We start from the raw sequence: 16,803 nt of genomic DNA on the forward strand, positions 1-16,803 counted from the left end.
TTGAGCACGAAACGCAATCTTCCTCCCCCAGCGTGACGAGCCCAAAGAGCGATTTAGCAAACTGAAAAATCCGGAAATTTCGGTTGAAAGTCAAATGGAACAGTAATTTTCCGGAAAATCCGTTCGGAAATTGTAGAATACCTCCAGAGGTAGTCCTCTTTTTTCCTTACCATTTAGTGTCGAATTGCAAATGGTAAGCGCCATCTCGTTCGGTTGGTTTGTTGATTATGGAAAAACCCTAACCATTATTTAACGGTCATCCCAACCGGTTTATTCTGACAAATGGTAAACACCCTACGTTTCCTGTTTCCTTGTATGCTATTCTTCGTCAGCTTTATCTTCACTTGTCATTGTGGAATCAGTCAGGTCTTTTGCCTTATATTTAGGATGTTTTCGTAAGTAAGAGGACGTACACAAAACGTATGAGGGGACATTCCAAATGTAGCTCGTTCTCTTGAAGATGAAACTTTGCAGGAATTGTCATGACAATGATCTACATGTTAATACATGTTACTAGCGCCACCCCGGCCCAGCGTTGCGCTAAGAAAATCACAGTAAATTACGTCGATACATTTGAAGTGACCTTAGCTTGCAGTGCAGGCGTATACCAATACAATATCATTTCAAACAAAAAGTAAAATGACGCCTGATGGCATGTTACGTTAATCTTCAGCACTTGTTCACTTGTTGCCCCTGCTTGTTGCCTAACTGAAGTGCGAGAGCTCTGGGAGCGAGATTAGTCGACTGCGTGCTAGCGGCCTTAAAATTGGCGCATGCTCTCAATTCTGTAAAATGGCGGGAAACTTCTTCGTTTGCTTCTTGAAACTTCAGTAGTCATGTTTTGGTTGAGTTTTGGCTGAATTTGTTCCGTTAATCATGCCCGCTCAAGCAGCCAGTAGTGATTCAAGCGATGTTGGTAGCAAGTATAGCCATTTGCTTCAGCCGATCCGTGATCTGACCAAGAACTGGGACGTAGATGTCGCGGCTCAACTCGAGGAGTATCTGGCAGAGGTGAAAATTGATTATTCCGCTTGAAATTTTAAATATAGGCTAAGCTTAAGCTTAAAAATTTTATTCTACAGTCGTTTAACTGTCTAAGTAGCTTAATAACAAGAAACGTAAAATATTCTTTGCGCCTCACTAGCTCGAGATCGATAAACGCACTTCCACTGAATCGCTAAGCTATGCTTGCCTTCGAGTCCCATGAGATGTTGAAAATGCTTCCAGATTACAGTGGCAGTGTTGTTTGTTTCAGATCGAAAGGATCAAAATATCTTTTGATGGAGGAAAGACAACTATGAATTTTGCTGAAGCTGCTCTGGTGATCCAAGGATCAGCTTGTGTCTACAGTAAGAAGGTATAAAAACTAACAGCTACTATTGAGCTGTCTGTTTATCGAAGGTCAAGAGTTTGTCTCAGTATTTATAATATTTAGCAATAGCAAATTTCAAAGCAAATATTCAGCATGTGCTGATCGCCAAAAGTCTCTTTAGATGACAGTTGTTAGCATAATAGGAAGTACCTCTAAATGAACTTACATTATGACTTATGAGTAAGCGTGTTTTTACATACATTTTCTGATTAAATTGTTGACATCTTGCAAAATTAATTTTGAGTTCATACACACTTACAATGCAATTTGTCATTTTAGGTGGAGTATTTGTACACACTGGTATATCAGACACTGGATCTCATAGCAAGTAAAAAGTAAGTTACTAGTTACAGCTGTTCAGTTGGCAAGGTGATTGTTACTTTCAAAACCAGCTGTCTTTCAGCACTAGCCTGACAAAATGTTTGTTTGTTTGTGTATATTTTATTTTGTGTTTCCTCAACAGACGACTTCAGCAAGCATCTTCAGTTGATGATCAGGGAAAAGACAAAGATGCATCTTTCACAGATGATGCCGCTGAGGTAACCATCACACTCAGTGAAACAAAATAATACAAATATATTTTCAAGTTAATGAGGCTAAATGGAATTTAGGCAAAGTTAAAATCAAGTCAGTGCTGGCCAGCGCACTATCTGATATGTGGGGGAAGGGGAAGAGGGTACCGGGAGGAGTGCTTTGCATTGCAGTGTCTTGCTCATCTACCCTCCAATATTTCAATTGGAGTTTGACAGTGTACAAAAGGAGTCCTGTACAATAGCAAAGGGCTCTTGGATTTTTCTGTCAGACTAGTAGATTTAGTCCATCAGTTGCCCAATGCATGAGAAACTTTTTAGCTGGCAGGTGAATTAAGGCCATTTTAGAAAGATGTCAAGGCCTAGCAGCTATGGATAACTCTTTTTAGCAGGTTATTTTATATTGATCTGAGCTTCCATTTGTACTTTTCAGTTTCTCTTGCTAGATGACATAAAAGAAGCTAAAAATATTGACTTGAAGGAAGATGAAGATGACCCTCAAAGAGAGGTATTGTTATGAGTTTTATGTGGGCAGATAGTCATTGTGGCAAAGCCAAGTTGACTAACAAACTAAAAAAATAAAGACATGAGCACTGTTTTATCTTGTCAGTCTCCCTTGAAGCCATTTTTGGGTCACTGTGAAACATTTAATTTGTCTTGCTGCAAGCATTTTTTCCATATTGTCTGCTTTAAATTTTAACATAATTATTTTAAAACAAAACTTGTAAATTCCACATTGTTAGGCCTCAAATATTGTGCCCAGGACTCCTCTGGCTTTAGTTCCCTTGGGAGAGAAGGACAAGGAAGATGTGCTGTTAAGGTACTATACATATATGAACATTCAATGTTAACAATGTTTGTGATTATTCCCTGATGTTCATAACAGGATCAGGATTGTCAGTCTATAAACATTTCAAAGACTACTGGAGCTCACTTAATTTGTGAGGAGTGTGGTTGCCTGGTCGTGTGGTGGATTCTGCCAAAAGTGATTCTGGATTGAACCTGGCCAGGCTCATCATTTGGTGATTCCATGGAAGCTACCTCACTTTTACAGTGCCTACCTCCAACCATGAGTATAACACTTCCCCCTCCTCTCAGCTATTGATTGTGGCAGCCTGATTAAAATTCTTTGCAGAGGATACCTATTATGGACTATCAATATCAATCCATCCAGGTCACCAGTTGCTACTTGCTATTATGGATACCAATATTGATACATGATTTTTTTTATTCTTAGCCGCACTGGCGAAGTCCTTGGAAGTCGGAATGATTTTAAGGTAAGGCTTTCAAACATTTCCTAACCTCATTCCAAAATCTTGAGGGAAGTTATCTGGTCGTAGAAGAGTTTAGAAGTTTCTGGGTTATATTCAGAAAGTCTTCAGATCAACTTTGGAATCTTACGGGGTCTAGACTGCCCATAGGAGATCTTTACAATCAGAGTCTTCAGACCAATTTTGTGCGCTATCTATTACGAAATATAATTGGTTAAAATAATTTTTGCTATAACCATTATAGTTTAGTTCTGGGATGGTCAGTAATTTGGTGTAGTTCAACAATTTTTTATCACATGTAAACAATTTTCAGCTCACCTTGTATTGTTAACCAAAAATAATTTTTCAATGTCCTAGATGAACACATGTGCCATCCATGCATCGGGGACCCTTCTTCTTGACTTGACACACCTGTCATTGTTAGACGGCTCCTTTAAACGGCTGATGACTTCTACTCCCGCAGCTATGCAAGGTTAGTTGGCAATTATAAGGCCAGTTTCAATATTTTAAAATTTGTGGTGCTAAGGTTCAGGGAAGTGGTCAACTAAAGCAAAACAAGTATTGTTTATTCATATCTCAGCCACAATATAATTTCTTTATTTTAGTCCCTTTTTAGGGGTTTCTTTGAGGGCTGCGCATTGGGCAAATTGACCAGCTGTGAGGACTATTTTGCCCGGCTGGTCTGACCATCTAGTGAAAAGTTTTTCTTATAAAGAAGTTCAGTCCTAATAGTTTTGCTTGCCTGTGAAAACCACTTGCCCTTCTGCTGAAAACGTTAATGAAACCTTTGCCCTTAAGTGTCATTAAAAGTTTCAAACATCAAGGTTGGCCTATTTCTGGCTGTCTTTGAGAGGTGTGGTTGCCTAGTGGTTAAGATATCAGAGCACATCTGGCTCATGTAAATTTTGAATTGGAACAGGTTTTTTCGTACCTTTAACACATGTACAGTGTAGCAGATTCCATGTTTGGGAAGCAAAACAACATGATAATTTTTTCCAAGTGATTTTGTGATTGTGATTGTGCTTTTTTGGTCAGATCCTCAACCTGGAACTAATGATCAAAGATCTAATCAAGTCGTTACAGATGCTGTGGCAAATGCCGACGATTTGAATCTACCTGGTGAGGATAGTTCTTCTTTTCTTCGAAAAAATATCTTTAATGCAAGAACTTATAAACACTGGCAGACTGGTCCAAGCTTTTAGCAGTAGGTTGCTAGGTAACATGGTATATCACCAAGGTGACAAGTAAACATGGATTGTGTAGTCAGCTTATTGATGTTAATGACACTGAATTTTTAAGTTCTTCTTTTAACATTTTGTGTTTCCCTTTTATAGAGATGGATGACAATTTTGATGCACCTGAATTAATGGATGATGATAATGCTGTTGATGATTGTAATGATAATGATGACAATGATGATGGAAATAATGTTGCTGAGGAGGAAGAGGTGAAGTGGTCCAAACTAATAATTTAGTAAATATTTATTAATGATATGAACCATTTCATGCACATTACCAGCGGAGCATATTATGACGCATTATGCCACAAATCCAGTATTTGCTCAGCAAGTGTTATGATCCATTCTGGTCCCAAAGAGTCTCTCAAAACTGTGTCCATAAAAGCATAAAATTGTCTCTCTGCCATGTGTGTAATGTGAATGACCAATTCAAAAGTATGTACTCTGACATTAATCTACACACTGTGAGCTGCAGAATGAGCTCTACAGTTTACAAAATAGACACATGCCTATAACTACTGTATTATTTTCAAAAATGTTTAGCAATTTAATGAAGAAAGAAGAGCACTGAGAGCAAGAGACACGCAGCAAACCAAACAAGTACCACAGTCAGCTGTGAGTTCAGTATTATTCAGTCCATAATTGGTTATTTGGTTTCATAAAACATTAAGATGCAGTATTAGTACCAATCAAACAGAAACCTCTAAACAACTTGAATTGCGGTTCTTTTGACTTACAGCTAATATGGAGATATGTGATACAGGCAGTCAAATTTTGCAGATTTATTTATCACAACTGAATGTACCACCAATAATTGGTGGTATTTAAATAAATATTTTCAATTGAAGGGGTGCGTGGAAAAAAGCCTTAAGTGACTCTTGATCTCATATCAAATTCTCCTTTTCTGTACAAGAAAGTGAGAAGCAATTTGCTAGGAGAATCTTGCAGTCTATCAGATGTCACTTAAGGTCTTTTTCCGTGCACCCCAGCAATAATTATTGAAAATATTTGGATCAAAATATTATCAGAACTGAAAAGAAGTGTGTGGATTTAGGAATGAGAATAATCAGACAAAACAAAATAATGTAAACTGATTAAAAGCAAAAAACTACTCTTAAATCACCTTTTGAACAACCAAAAAAGTCTGCATACAAGCCAAGTGGCCCATCAGGCCGGAGCTTATCCCGGTTTCTGTAGCATGAAGCGACTAGGAGTATTTCTACTCCCCCTGGATGGGATGCTAGTCCACTGCAGGGTTACCCCCAGCATTAAGTTTGCCGGTACCCATTTATACACCCGGGTGGAGAGAGGCACTATGAGAGTAAAGTGTCTTGCCCAAGAACACAACACAATGTCCCTGACCAGGGCTCGAACCCGGACCGCTCGATCCGGAGACGAGTGCACTAACCATGAGGCCACCGCGCCTCCCTTTTGAACAACCAGGACCCACAATATTCATTGGAAAGTTGTAACGTTAAAAAAAGTTTTATAAAGGTTCGAATTTCTGTTCTTTTCTTGGTTTATTCCGCAGTTCAAAGATCCATGGAAAATGTTGGATCCTCACAACCCATGTTCTGGGAAAGATATACCATTTAAGAAAGGTGTGTAATACTATATTATCTACCATTACAGAGGCTAGAAAGAATAATATATCACTGAAAACTGGATTCTTTTTTATAGGTAAGCCGTTTAAGAAGCCTTTGTCTGCGACATCACAAAAACAAAAGAAGAAGAAGAGGAAACGTCAAGAACAAAGCAGCGAACCATCTCTTATTCCTATTAATCAGTTTATATCTCAAGCATGTAAGTGGAATCTGTTGATATTCTTTTGCTATGTTAAGAAGTTGCAAATATCCCCATTGCCTTAACGTTCCTGATTCTATTTTGTAAATGACTTTTTTACACAAAAGGGAAAAGAAATGAAATGACTAGTATTACCTCTAGAAACACTGTCTCATTTTAAGTTGGTCATAATTTCAATTTTTTTGTTTGTTTTTGCAGTTTATTCACACGCAACAAAGATGTCAAAAAACCATCTCAAAACACCCTCATTTCCAGGTGCGCTAACTTATTTAAATTTAAAAGTTAAAGATATGGGATTATGTGTACTAAAGGAGTAAAGGCATCCAGGGTGGAGTGTCAATGAAACTCCTCAATCGATACCCTCGATCAACGTCTTGATTGGTTCTTGATCGACATCCCGATTGATACTCAGTGGATACTCGATCAACACTTGATCAACAGTCAGTCGATGGTTGGCCGAGTGTCAACCAACTCATATGCATCCATCGCAAATTAGTTGACTGTCAACTGACTGTTGATCGAGATGTCTTTGGATTGTCTATCGACACTCAACTGCAGATGCCTTAAGTACACATGATCCAAAAATAATGTAAAACATAAGAGGATCTTCAGGAGTTTTGATCAGCTAGCAATGAAATGGTGTGTATAACTTATGATATCATTATATTTGAAACAATTAGAAATACTTAATATTCTTGTAAAAATTATGATATTTTTTTAACTTAACAGAGTTTGAATACTTGTACTGGATTGAGTTCAGAAGACAGCAGACAGTGCAAGTCAAACAGAAAAAGTTGTTGGTAAGTCCTGAAACTTGAATGTTTTATGTAACATAACAGTTTGTTCAACTGTGTACCACAGACTGTACAGTGCTGTAATGTCACTCTGGTAAACTGGAGGCAAAGCTGCTCTCTTGACAATGCAGGTGTCATATTGAATTGATTCTGCTTACAATTGTTTTCTCCTTATTGGCCTCGTAGTTTGGAATTAACCAACCGAAGGATGTTAAAAGTTGTCAATTGTGTGTAATTACACTGCCCAGATTCAACCTTCATGGTTGTCACCAAATGTTGGCAATGAGTGCGCAACTTTGAGCAGTTAATTCAAAAAACAAAATAGTGAATCAAAGAGACCATATTAGCAAACACTGAAAAGGAATGCATATATCCTGTTATGCCCATTTCTGTTTTAATTTTGCTTTAAATATCCATTTATCTTTCCAGTCCCAGCTTGCAGTCAAGGAAGAAATTGAGGAATTAAAATGCATTGTTGTCAACACAGACGAAAATGAAGCAGCCCAAGACTATGGTAAGAGTTGATTGAACAGCTGCGGTGAAAATTAATCTATGATGCCTTTCTTTAGGTGACTCAAGCACGAAACAGTTGATAAACCTCTGTCTGTTTCCCTTATTAAGCTTACATCCCAAAATAACCATACTGGTTCTGTCAAACCAGACTAGTATCTTTGTGGTCATGGGTTGGAATCCCGCCGGATCTCAGATTATATCTTTGTCCAATGCTCATAACATAATGAACATTTCAGTTTGTCAATGTCATTGTTACTTGTTCCTCAGATAATGATGACAAAGTTGGCAGTGATGACGATGATGATGATTTTGGAGGAGTAGATGATGACGTGTTCCCTGGTGATGCTGACATGCCAGAGACTATTGAGCCAATGGGTATGGAGCACATAACACAATCATACAATATAATATGCAAATCGACAAAAGTAAGGCCAAAAAGCGCCAGCAACAATGACAGGTACTTTACACATACAGTAAAGACCCCGGTCTCGATTCACATCCCTGTGTTTAGGCTTAGTTAATTGTCTTCCAGGTAATAGGTACAGGTAGACTGTTCACTCAGATTAATGACCTGTCTGCTCTCAGTATTAGCTCAGTCGGAACAGTTCATGGGTATCTTTGTGTGGGTCAGTTCTGGACAGTGGTTATAAAGGAATTTTGTGGGCCAACAATTCATTCACTGGTCCCTTTTATTGTACAAATTATGATGAACAGGTCTATAGGAATGGAATGCTTAAGCCCTCAGGTTGACCTACAAATGTAGTAATGATGAACTCTAAAAAGTCACACTTGTGTTCCACAGCATTAGATGGTCCTGCAGAAGGTGTAGTTATTTCAAGTTATGAAGAAATGGTTCGACAATATGTGGTGGGTTTTTGACTTGTTGTCTGTGCTAAGCCTTGGACTGGTGAACAGTTCTCATGATCTTATCAGAACTGAAAAATTGTTGTATCAAACTAATAATTATTAATTTGTTACTGAATGATCCTGTGACACAGGAGGGCTACCTTACAGAAGCACAACAGTATGCACAGGAGACAGAATTAAGCAGGAGAGTCAGAGATTGGGAAGAAAGAATTGTTCCAGTGTTAGCACAAGAGGTACATGTAAACAGACTTATCATAAAAAAAAAAAAAGAGAAGAACTTATAAATAAGTACCATTTGTGATCCGGTATTAGTCAAGTCATGAGTAACAGAGCTATACTTTTGCAACATTTGTACTCCACTTAGATGGCATGGTAGTGCATTGCAGTGCTCCCCTTTTCTCCCCCATTTCACAGAGGTACGGTGGAACCCCACCTTACGGGCATGCTGTTAATACATCCACCTTGTTATTAAGGCTACCTTATTCCGGTCCAGCTCCTCATTTTCTTACTTTAAGCACCTCTTTAATACAGCTACTCCATTTTATACGGCGATCTTTTTGTGGCCTGTTGGTGACCAAATTAAAGGGTTCCACTATACTGAAAAATTTAAATAACACCTACATCATGAATATATTCAAGTATTCACAACTGGAAGGCTGTGGTGAAAACTCTTTGATTAGGCAATTTACTAATCAATAATGGTGAACTGCTCAATTTATTTGCAGGATACCCATAGGCCATTTGATATTCATAAGTACGGTGAAGAAATACTACACTCATTTAAAGGTATGCAATTTTATTCCTTAGTCCCTTTATATCCACAATATTATGCCATTGATAGTGTGTGATCAATAAACCACCTTGCAAACATCATGGCAAGAAAATGTGGGTTGGAAAAGTAGAGTTACTTGATAGCATCTCAACAATCTGGAGTGATTAGTCATTAAAATAAAATATAAAAAAATCTTATGAGCAGATGATTTTTTTACAGGAAAATATAATCAAGATTTCAAAGCACTAGCCAATAAAAAGGTAATATGCAAATCATTTTTTTTAAAATAATGATTGCTTTGCTGTAAGACTATGATTTATGATAAAAGAAATTTATAATGAGGGGAAAGTCTAACTTATAAATCTCAGAGCATTCAGACAAATTCCTCTGAGAGATTTTTGACAACGTCACCTTTTTCATCTTGACTAGGTATCTTTAGCAACAACCAGATTTTCACAGGAAATCAAACAAAGAAATTGTACAAAAAATGAAACATGGTTTACCGGTAATTGTTCCTGTAATTTATGACAGACTTTTTTCTTTGCAGGAACCATTTGAGATCTGCAGGTTGTTTTTAGCCACATTACAGCTGGTAGGTTTCCTGTATGACTGATAGTAAGTTGGTAAAAGTGTTCCTTCTAACTCACACAGGCTTGATTTCCACCGCTCTCTCAAGCGGGGATTAACTGGGAGCGGTTCAATTCCAGGGAGTGAGCTAAGATGTACCCAGGGGGATAGACTCAGATGGTGGCTTAGGAAGGTTTATGGGTGGGGGGAGGTGCACTCAGAGGGATCATTAACTTAAGATAAATACAGCCCAAGCAGGATATACTGAGGGAGTCACTTCCAAAGGAAAATGAGTTGATGGGGGCACTATCCAAGGAAGTTGTGCTGAGAGAAGTGCAGTTGAGTAGGATCAGCTGAAGGAGACGCCATCCAAGGTGGTTAAACAAGGGAAGGTGCAATCTAAGGGTGGGTGGTGGAGGGAGATCCATCCCAAGGGGTTGATTAAGCTAAAAAATATGTAGCTCATTGTGGATGGGCAGAGGAAAGCGTAACCCACAAAAGATAGACAGAGGGTGGTGTAACCAAAGGGGATGAACTTAATCCAGGAGAGGTGTGCTAAGGGAAGGTTTGATTGTCGTAATCTATTACAGTGAAAACAGCTCAAGCGTTCCTGCCAAGGGTGAATGAATGAGTTCATTATCGAAAATTTGATATCATTACTCGTTTCAATAGTCCGTTATTCAAGTGAAGAGTAGAAAATTCAAAACAAGACTTGATCCACACTAGAACTGTTTTCTCTGTAATGAATAAACAAATTTTGGACATTTTTCCTTACAGGCAAACAATTACAATGTGGAGATTTCAGCTGATGGAGTTGGAGAAGAAGCAGTTGACACTATGAGACTAAAACTTTTAAAAACAACTCCAGGAAATCAGGCTATTGCTACTTTTGGAGGACACACTTCAACATGATATTTGTCAGATCTAGGATATTTTTAAAATACTGTAATAATTGAAGTGATTTGATATGGACAAAGTAGTGCTATGAAGGAAATTCTACTACAACTTTCCTTATCCCTTCACTTCAATAACAGTTACAATTAGTCTGTTTTAACAGTGGTTGATATTACTTTTATCCAGTAGTTTAAGACTGATCACTTGAGTTGCATGCATCAAGCTTGTTGGTTTTAAAACTACTTTCAATTTCTCCTGTCCACATTCATATTTTTAATTTAAACCAATGATTCTTACTTTTACATACATTAATCGGGATCAAATCAACAAATAGATCCAAGAAAATTTAATTTTATTAATTTAAAACAACTTCTGTGTGAGACTGTGAATTAGATAGTGTCAAGCTTGGGCTATAGAGTCAGATTCAACTGGGTTGCGTTCAAATGTTTTGTTTTTACTCTAAAGTGACTTGGTGACTCTTGTAATAAAAGTTTCTGGCTCTTGTAATAGACATTTTACATCTAACATTCATGTTCTAATGTGCACCAGCATGCCACAGTAATATCACAAATCACTGATGTATCACATGAAGGTCTCACTTACAAACTGCACTGTCAACAATGTTCTAATGAAATATATTTACAGTGAGACCCTGTGAAAGGAAAATTAATGGAAAGAGGTCACTCGACTCTTCATTTTGCAAGTTTTAGTCGGGGAAACTTGGTTTTCTCTATAGCAGGCAAACCTACCCTGTGAGTAGAGGCACTTCTTCCCAAGATCAGTGGCATGGTACATTTGACCATGTTGATTTGTGATAACAGGGTAAAAGGAGCTTATATTGTAAATCAGAAGCTTATCACCCATTCACAGTGATTAACTTCTGTGTAAATACATGTACAGTGTTTATGTAAGTACAGACTTCCAACCTTTTCACTCACTATTTGCTTGGCAAATACAAGGACATGAACATAAGATCTGGAAGAACTTTACTGATGTAGAATCAGAATGATCTCGTGTTTGTAAGCTTCATACATGTACCACTGTTGTAGGTATTACCAAGCCACCTCAACACAGCAGTGAAATAAACTAAAAGATTACTGATAATACTTGCCTGTTTAAATGTGTAAGAATACTCTTTTTGAGCCTTGTATCCATGTAACTGCGGTTTTTCATCTATATAAGAAGTAGCAGTTGGTAAATCTAACATGACTGCCTGTAATGAAAGGCATCTTGCCTGTTGTTATGGGCCGAGTGGCCCAGAGCTACCAGCACTTTCGGTATTCAAAGCATGATTTGGCAAATCTGTATGCCATGCAGAGAAACTAACTTCCTTTATATTACTGGAACATTCTTTCCCCGGCAAATTGGCATGTTGAGAAAAAAATAGACAGTTCTTGGCTTTGCCTTGATTTCCAACTGAATTTCTCAGTATACTGCATAATGGCTTTTGACAGAACTTCATGGCATCCACTTCAAATTAAGTCTTACCCATAATAAATCAAATTGGACTTCTACCATGCAATTGTCCATTTTTATTTCTCTTTGCTATATTAGACCTACCATAGTTAGAATCCTTTCATGCACTATACATCTTTGCCAACTCTCCCATTATATGGATACAGACCAAATCTTGCACTCTCCTGTACTGGTCACCAAATCTTCCAGATACAAAGAAAAGCTCTTAAAGTACATTTTTCACACCTTGGGCAATATTTCTGGCATTTTCAGAGGAAAATTTGGGAATATTTGATGCATTTTTGTGGTTGAATCGGTGGAGTTCTACTTTTAACGATGTTTTTAGGGGCATGAAGGGAAAAAAGCAATCTCCCAGTTTTCATTATTTTTAGGTTTGCATCTCATCCTATACTTTAGAAATAAATTTATTATCTGACATAAAAAAAAATCAGCTAAAGAGGACCACTAACTAGAATATGTCGGTTACCAGCCTAATAATTTCCAGGGGCAGGACTGAGTAAAGTTTCTGCCGCTCTTTTTCAATCATAAAGGCATATTTCAGATATTTGATGCTAAATCTCTCATTACCCGCTTCTGCTAAGGACCATCTAGGAGAATATTGGTCCTCAGCCCTTTCTGTAAGGAAACCACTGAGCTCCATGGGCCAATATTCTCCCATTACAGCTATAGTATTTTGTAAAATTAATAAGGTAACTTGATGATGGCAACACTTACCTTATATAATACATCAACACCTGACTTCAAGGAAATTTTGGCACTACTGTCTCAGGGATTTTTCATATACTGAGTTCGAGTTTGAGTTTGAGTTGTCACGTTGAGTAAAATTTTAGCTAGAATAGCGCTTTGATTAGTGAAATTACTGATTAGCAATCCAGTTAGTCTAGCTTTCATTTGCAGTTAAGGGCAACACTATAAATTTTAATTATAAAATATATCTAGTTCAAAAATTGTTCTCAATTGAGGTGTGGATTGTTTGGTAAGATTTGATCACAGTTTTCTGGAAATTGGATCAAAAATGCCTGACCAGAAACTCAAACTGGCAATTTCACAAAAATAATTTTCATGGCTGACTACAGAAAATGCCATGTACGTCCAAACTCTTGCAGGTGGTGCAAGTAGGCCATTAATTGACTTTAAATTACTATTATGTTTTGGGCTTTAAAATCTCAAGTTATTGAAAGGAGTCAAAAATTCACCATACTGATACTTGATTTTACCACAGAAATTTGGAAAAAATAACAGGCATTTACAATTGTCTTTAATTTTAATTTATTCTGAGCTGCGGACCTTAATCACAGTCCCATTGAATATATTAACTATTTTATATTCCTCTCTCTGAAAGAACAATTTTCTATTTACAATTTCCAACACGAATCAGTTCACTATAAAATCCGATGCTTTATGTAATACTAACTACAAACCATTGTATAAACCAAAAAAACTTTTTAAAAAGCTCACAGAATCTTAAGCGAATTTACAAAATAGTGTTCAAAATACTAATTTGGGACAAACAGCTGAACTAGCAAAAATTTGAAACGCTAAATGTTAATTCATTACTAAGATTACTACTCTGTTCTTTTCAAGTATATTTTGTATATTTATACTTCTATACGAGAAAAAGAAACAGATTAAGGCTGAAAGACGGCTTTCGCGTGAAAAGGAAACATTGAAATGGCAAATGTATCCGATGAACTTGCGTAGGTTGTTTGTATCCCATTCCATTTGGCGATAAGTGTCCTTTACATCAACAAGATACAATAAAATGTTACCTCATTTTCCTGTCCATGAAAGTATTAAAGGCCTTCGTCGATAACATATCTAATAGCAGGCCATTAGTCACTTTGGGTTAGAAAATTTTAAGTTTCTTGTCAAGGGACAAGCAAACACATGTCTTTCAATCGGACTTGTCTTTTTGGGATTTCCTGAATGGATTCAACGCAACTCCTCCGACAGCTGAGACCGCCGTGTAAGTAGTTGATAAGGCTGTCCCTGCTACCCAACCAACTCCTCCAACAACTGTCGCTGCCTTGCTGTACACACCACCTGATATTTTCGACAAAAAGCCCGGTTGTTGTTCCGCTGGTACTTGTGGCGTTTCTTCTTTAACGGTATCCCCTTTCACGTCCATTTCCTTCAGATTTTCGTCTCTCTAAACACAGAAAAGACAACACGACTTGATAAGAGCAACTTAACCACAGCGCCGCACATTATAAGAGCCACTACTAAACGAATTAATGGCTGATAAAGATGCCATAAAAACCATTTAGACGATAAACAACGAACCTCTTTCATGGCGTGGTTTTTATCGCCACTGTCTGATGACGAGTTCGTGCGCCGAACCTGCAAAACAAGAAACGTGGATTTACACAAATTTAAAATTATTCAAGAAGGGCCTGACGTAGTAATGTCCAAAAGTAAACACAAAGGAGTTCACCGTACCACGCTTTGCTGTTGGGTGTTATCGTCGGACACCATTGGAAATAAATTTTTAACAAACGAGTTTCTTCACAACTAGGCAACAATATTCCGGAAATGAGTTGTAACAAGGTAGCCATTGTTTGCCAGACAATCCGGCCAATCGTGGCTCTTTTAAACTTCGAACGAGAAATCCCGGTCTTTCACTTTCTGTTAAATGAATCATGAATTTTTTAACCGCAAAAAAATAAAAAAATAACCGCATTATTTGTTATTTTAATACAGGGGCGGGGCAGAAGACTCCTGAAATTTTCGTATAGGCATCATCCAACAAAAATGACGTCACATCCGGTTTAAACAGCGCTCCGCGGCTCGTTTCACAAAGCGAGAAAATGGCGTTTCAATTACTCATGATTTCCCTCTATTTGTAAACCATCAGTTTCGTGTCATTTTATATTGAGTATGGAAGGATCTTGCATACTTGCAGACACATTACTTCGACTTTTGAAGCAAAAATTTCGGGAAAAGAGAAAAGTTTATTATTGTTTTGAAGCAAAATAACGGAGAGCCTTCCGTCATCGTCTGGCGAATTTTACACATTTGCAAAACTGGTGTTGTTCCGACTTTTGGTTCTTGTTGTTCGTGATTTAGTGATAACAATAAGTGCAATAGCCTATACTGTTAACAACAACCTGGATGAAGTATTGCTGGCCATAGTTTGCACTGTGTACTACGGGAACATAATTAACAGAAGCCGTTTAGCTCGGAAAGTCGCTGTCACCAGAGTTTTTGTTGCTCTTTGCTCACGTGTATTGGTAGAAGAGACAAGCTGGATCGCATGCTGAAGGTCAGTATCCCACATTCCTACATCTCTCGTTGAAGATTGTTGTTTTCAGTAAGATACAGTACATATGTATTGGTAGTTTGGGGTCATCAGTCTCTTTCTCTTTGGTGAGTGCTTTTAAAACGCCCAGTAAAAACTTGATTCACGGCATGGAAGCTTATGCCTCGCTGGATCGAAATTCGAGCAACATTTTTAAGTTCTAGTCCTCTTTAAAAGTAATTAAATCAATTGTTCAAATCCAAGCCATCAGAGGGAATCTGCCATTGAAGCTGCCCTAAGTTAAGGTCCTGTTTATGGACCTTCCCCTTTGAAAATCGTGGGGGTGTTCTTTGAGGCAACACAGGTCCCATTTATATGGTCTCGGGTACCCGAGATAACCCTTCCCCTGAGGCAACTTTATCAAGTGTATCAGATTTTTGTGACCTGTTGGTGACCAGATTAACAGAATTCTGGCACATCGTAGGAGTAATTTACGTACAATTTACAGCAAGCAACAAGCATCATTTTGTTAGTGAAGTCCCATGCATATATGTAACTCTTGATTATTTTGAGATTTTATCTTTATTATGTCATCAAGGCAATTATAATATTTTGATTCCTGCTCCAGCGGCAGGGGGGGGGAACTCTCCTCTATGTGCTATATATAGCTATGTGCAGCCCCAAAGGGTATGGTTATTCAGCTGTTTTGGTCATAAATACTTTAGGGTAAGGCTTTTGCCCTCTAGTCTTTAATTGTTATGTTTTTTAGAATAAGCTACCTCAATTTTCATCATTATTGATAAGACCATAAACAAAAGTCCTTCAAAACTTATGTTTAGGGCAACTGTAGCAGTCGCAACAGTCATAAATGGGGTAGGGAAAATCACAGATTATGGTCATAAATAGGTTAAGGGTTTAACTTTTGTGAAGAGGGCCGCACTGACCCCCACCCAATTTTTCTGGGATGTACCAAACACATTTTCTTAGCAGTTACTACAGTCTTGCTTTAGTAAATCAAAATAGTACTTGCTGCCAGGTACTTTATAAAAGTATAACCCCTCCAGAAGCCTTCACAAAGTACATGTAATATCAGGTGCTAACAATTTTTTTTGTGGCTGATTGAAATTTGGTCTTAAATTGTACTGAAGTGGTGCAGATTTAATATACATTATATTTTGTCACACTTAGTTCACTTATTTTAAGACTACTCAGCAGCAACTAGTACCTCTTGTATGACCATGCAGTAACAGTATATTCCAAACAAAAAAAAAAGTACATGTATATGTATTACTATCCTGCCTGGAAGAGTGTGTAGAGAGAGCACACAGTGCAGTGCCCTGCTGTATGTCTTTTGTTAGGTATAATAATCTTAAATTTAGAAGACTCATATTGATCTTAGAATTCACAAAAAAGTTGATTTCTTGACAACTCTCCTTTAGCTGTGTCACTTCATAATAAATTAGCAGTTT

At 37.6% G+C, this 16,803-nt stretch overlaps 2 protein-coding genes across 2 annotated transcripts; one reads left to right on the forward strand and one right to left on the reverse strand.

Moving 5' to 3' along the window:
- The first annotated feature begins 700 nt into the window (after positions 1–700).
- Positions 701–11,589, forward strand: LOC145489836 (condensin-2 complex subunit H2-like). Its single transcript, XM_081468895.1, has 23 exons — positions 701–1,011; positions 1,256–1,357; positions 1,652–1,707; positions 1,836–1,911; positions 2,336–2,410; positions 2,646–2,722; positions 3,140–3,179; positions 3,531–3,645; positions 4,209–4,292; positions 4,508–4,620; positions 4,954–5,025; positions 5,942–6,011; positions 6,091–6,213; positions 6,412–6,468; positions 6,943–7,013; positions 7,437–7,521; positions 7,788–7,895; positions 8,323–8,387; positions 8,519–8,620; positions 9,113–9,173; positions 9,379–9,419; positions 9,707–9,751; positions 10,504–11,589. Exons 1-23 carry the CDS (start codon positions 877–879, stop codon positions 10,636–10,638), a joined length of 1,908 nt encoding a protein of 635 aa, XP_081325021.1. The 5' UTR covers positions 701–876; the 3' UTR covers positions 10,639–11,589.
- A 1,993-nt stretch (positions 11,590–13,582) lies between these two features.
- On the reverse strand, positions 13,583–14,633 carry LOC145489846 (uncharacterized). The gene is made up of 3 exons (XM_081468905.1): positions 14,536–14,633; positions 14,380–14,436; positions 13,583–14,245 (listed from the first exon to the last, which is right to left on the reverse strand). Exons 1-3 carry the CDS (start codon positions 14,569–14,571, stop codon positions 13,991–13,993), a joined length of 348 nt encoding a protein of 115 aa, XP_081325031.1. The 5' UTR covers positions 14,572–14,633; the 3' UTR covers positions 13,583–13,990.
- Between the last annotated feature and the right edge of the window lie 2,170 nt (positions 14,634–16,803).

Source organism: Orbicella franksi, chromosome 6 (assembly GCF_964199315.1).
Source record: "Orbicella franksi chromosome 6, jaOrbFran1.1, whole genome shotgun sequence".
Taxonomy (NCBI): domain Eukaryota; kingdom Metazoa; phylum Cnidaria; class Anthozoa; order Scleractinia; family Merulinidae; genus Orbicella; species Orbicella franksi.

Bases quoted from the DNA above. Each gene is read 5' to 3' on its own strand.
- LOC145489846 (XM_081468905.1), bottom strand. From the start codon at position 14,571: ATGGTGTCCGACGATAACACCCAACAGCAAAGCGTG. The intron at 14,437-14,535 runs GTACGGTGAACT...CTTGTTTTGCAG, and splicing joins ACACCCAACAGCAAAGCGTG to GTTCGGCGCACGAACTCGTC. The intron at 14,246-14,379 runs GTTCGTTGTTTA...TTCTGTGTTTAG, and splicing joins AAAACCACGCCATGAAAGAG to AGAGACGAAAATCTGAAGGA.
- LOC145489836 (XM_081468895.1), top strand. From the start codon at position 877: ATGCCCGCTCAAGCAGCCAGTAGTGATTCAAGCGATGTTGGTAGCAAG. The intron at 8,621-9,112 runs GTACATGTAAAC...ATTTATTTGCAG, and splicing joins TTCCAGTGTTAGCACAAGAG to GATACCCATAGGCCATTTGA. The intron at 9,174-9,378 runs GTATGCAATTTT...ATTTTTTTACAG, and splicing joins AATACTACACTCATTTAAAG to GAAAATATAATCAAGATTTC.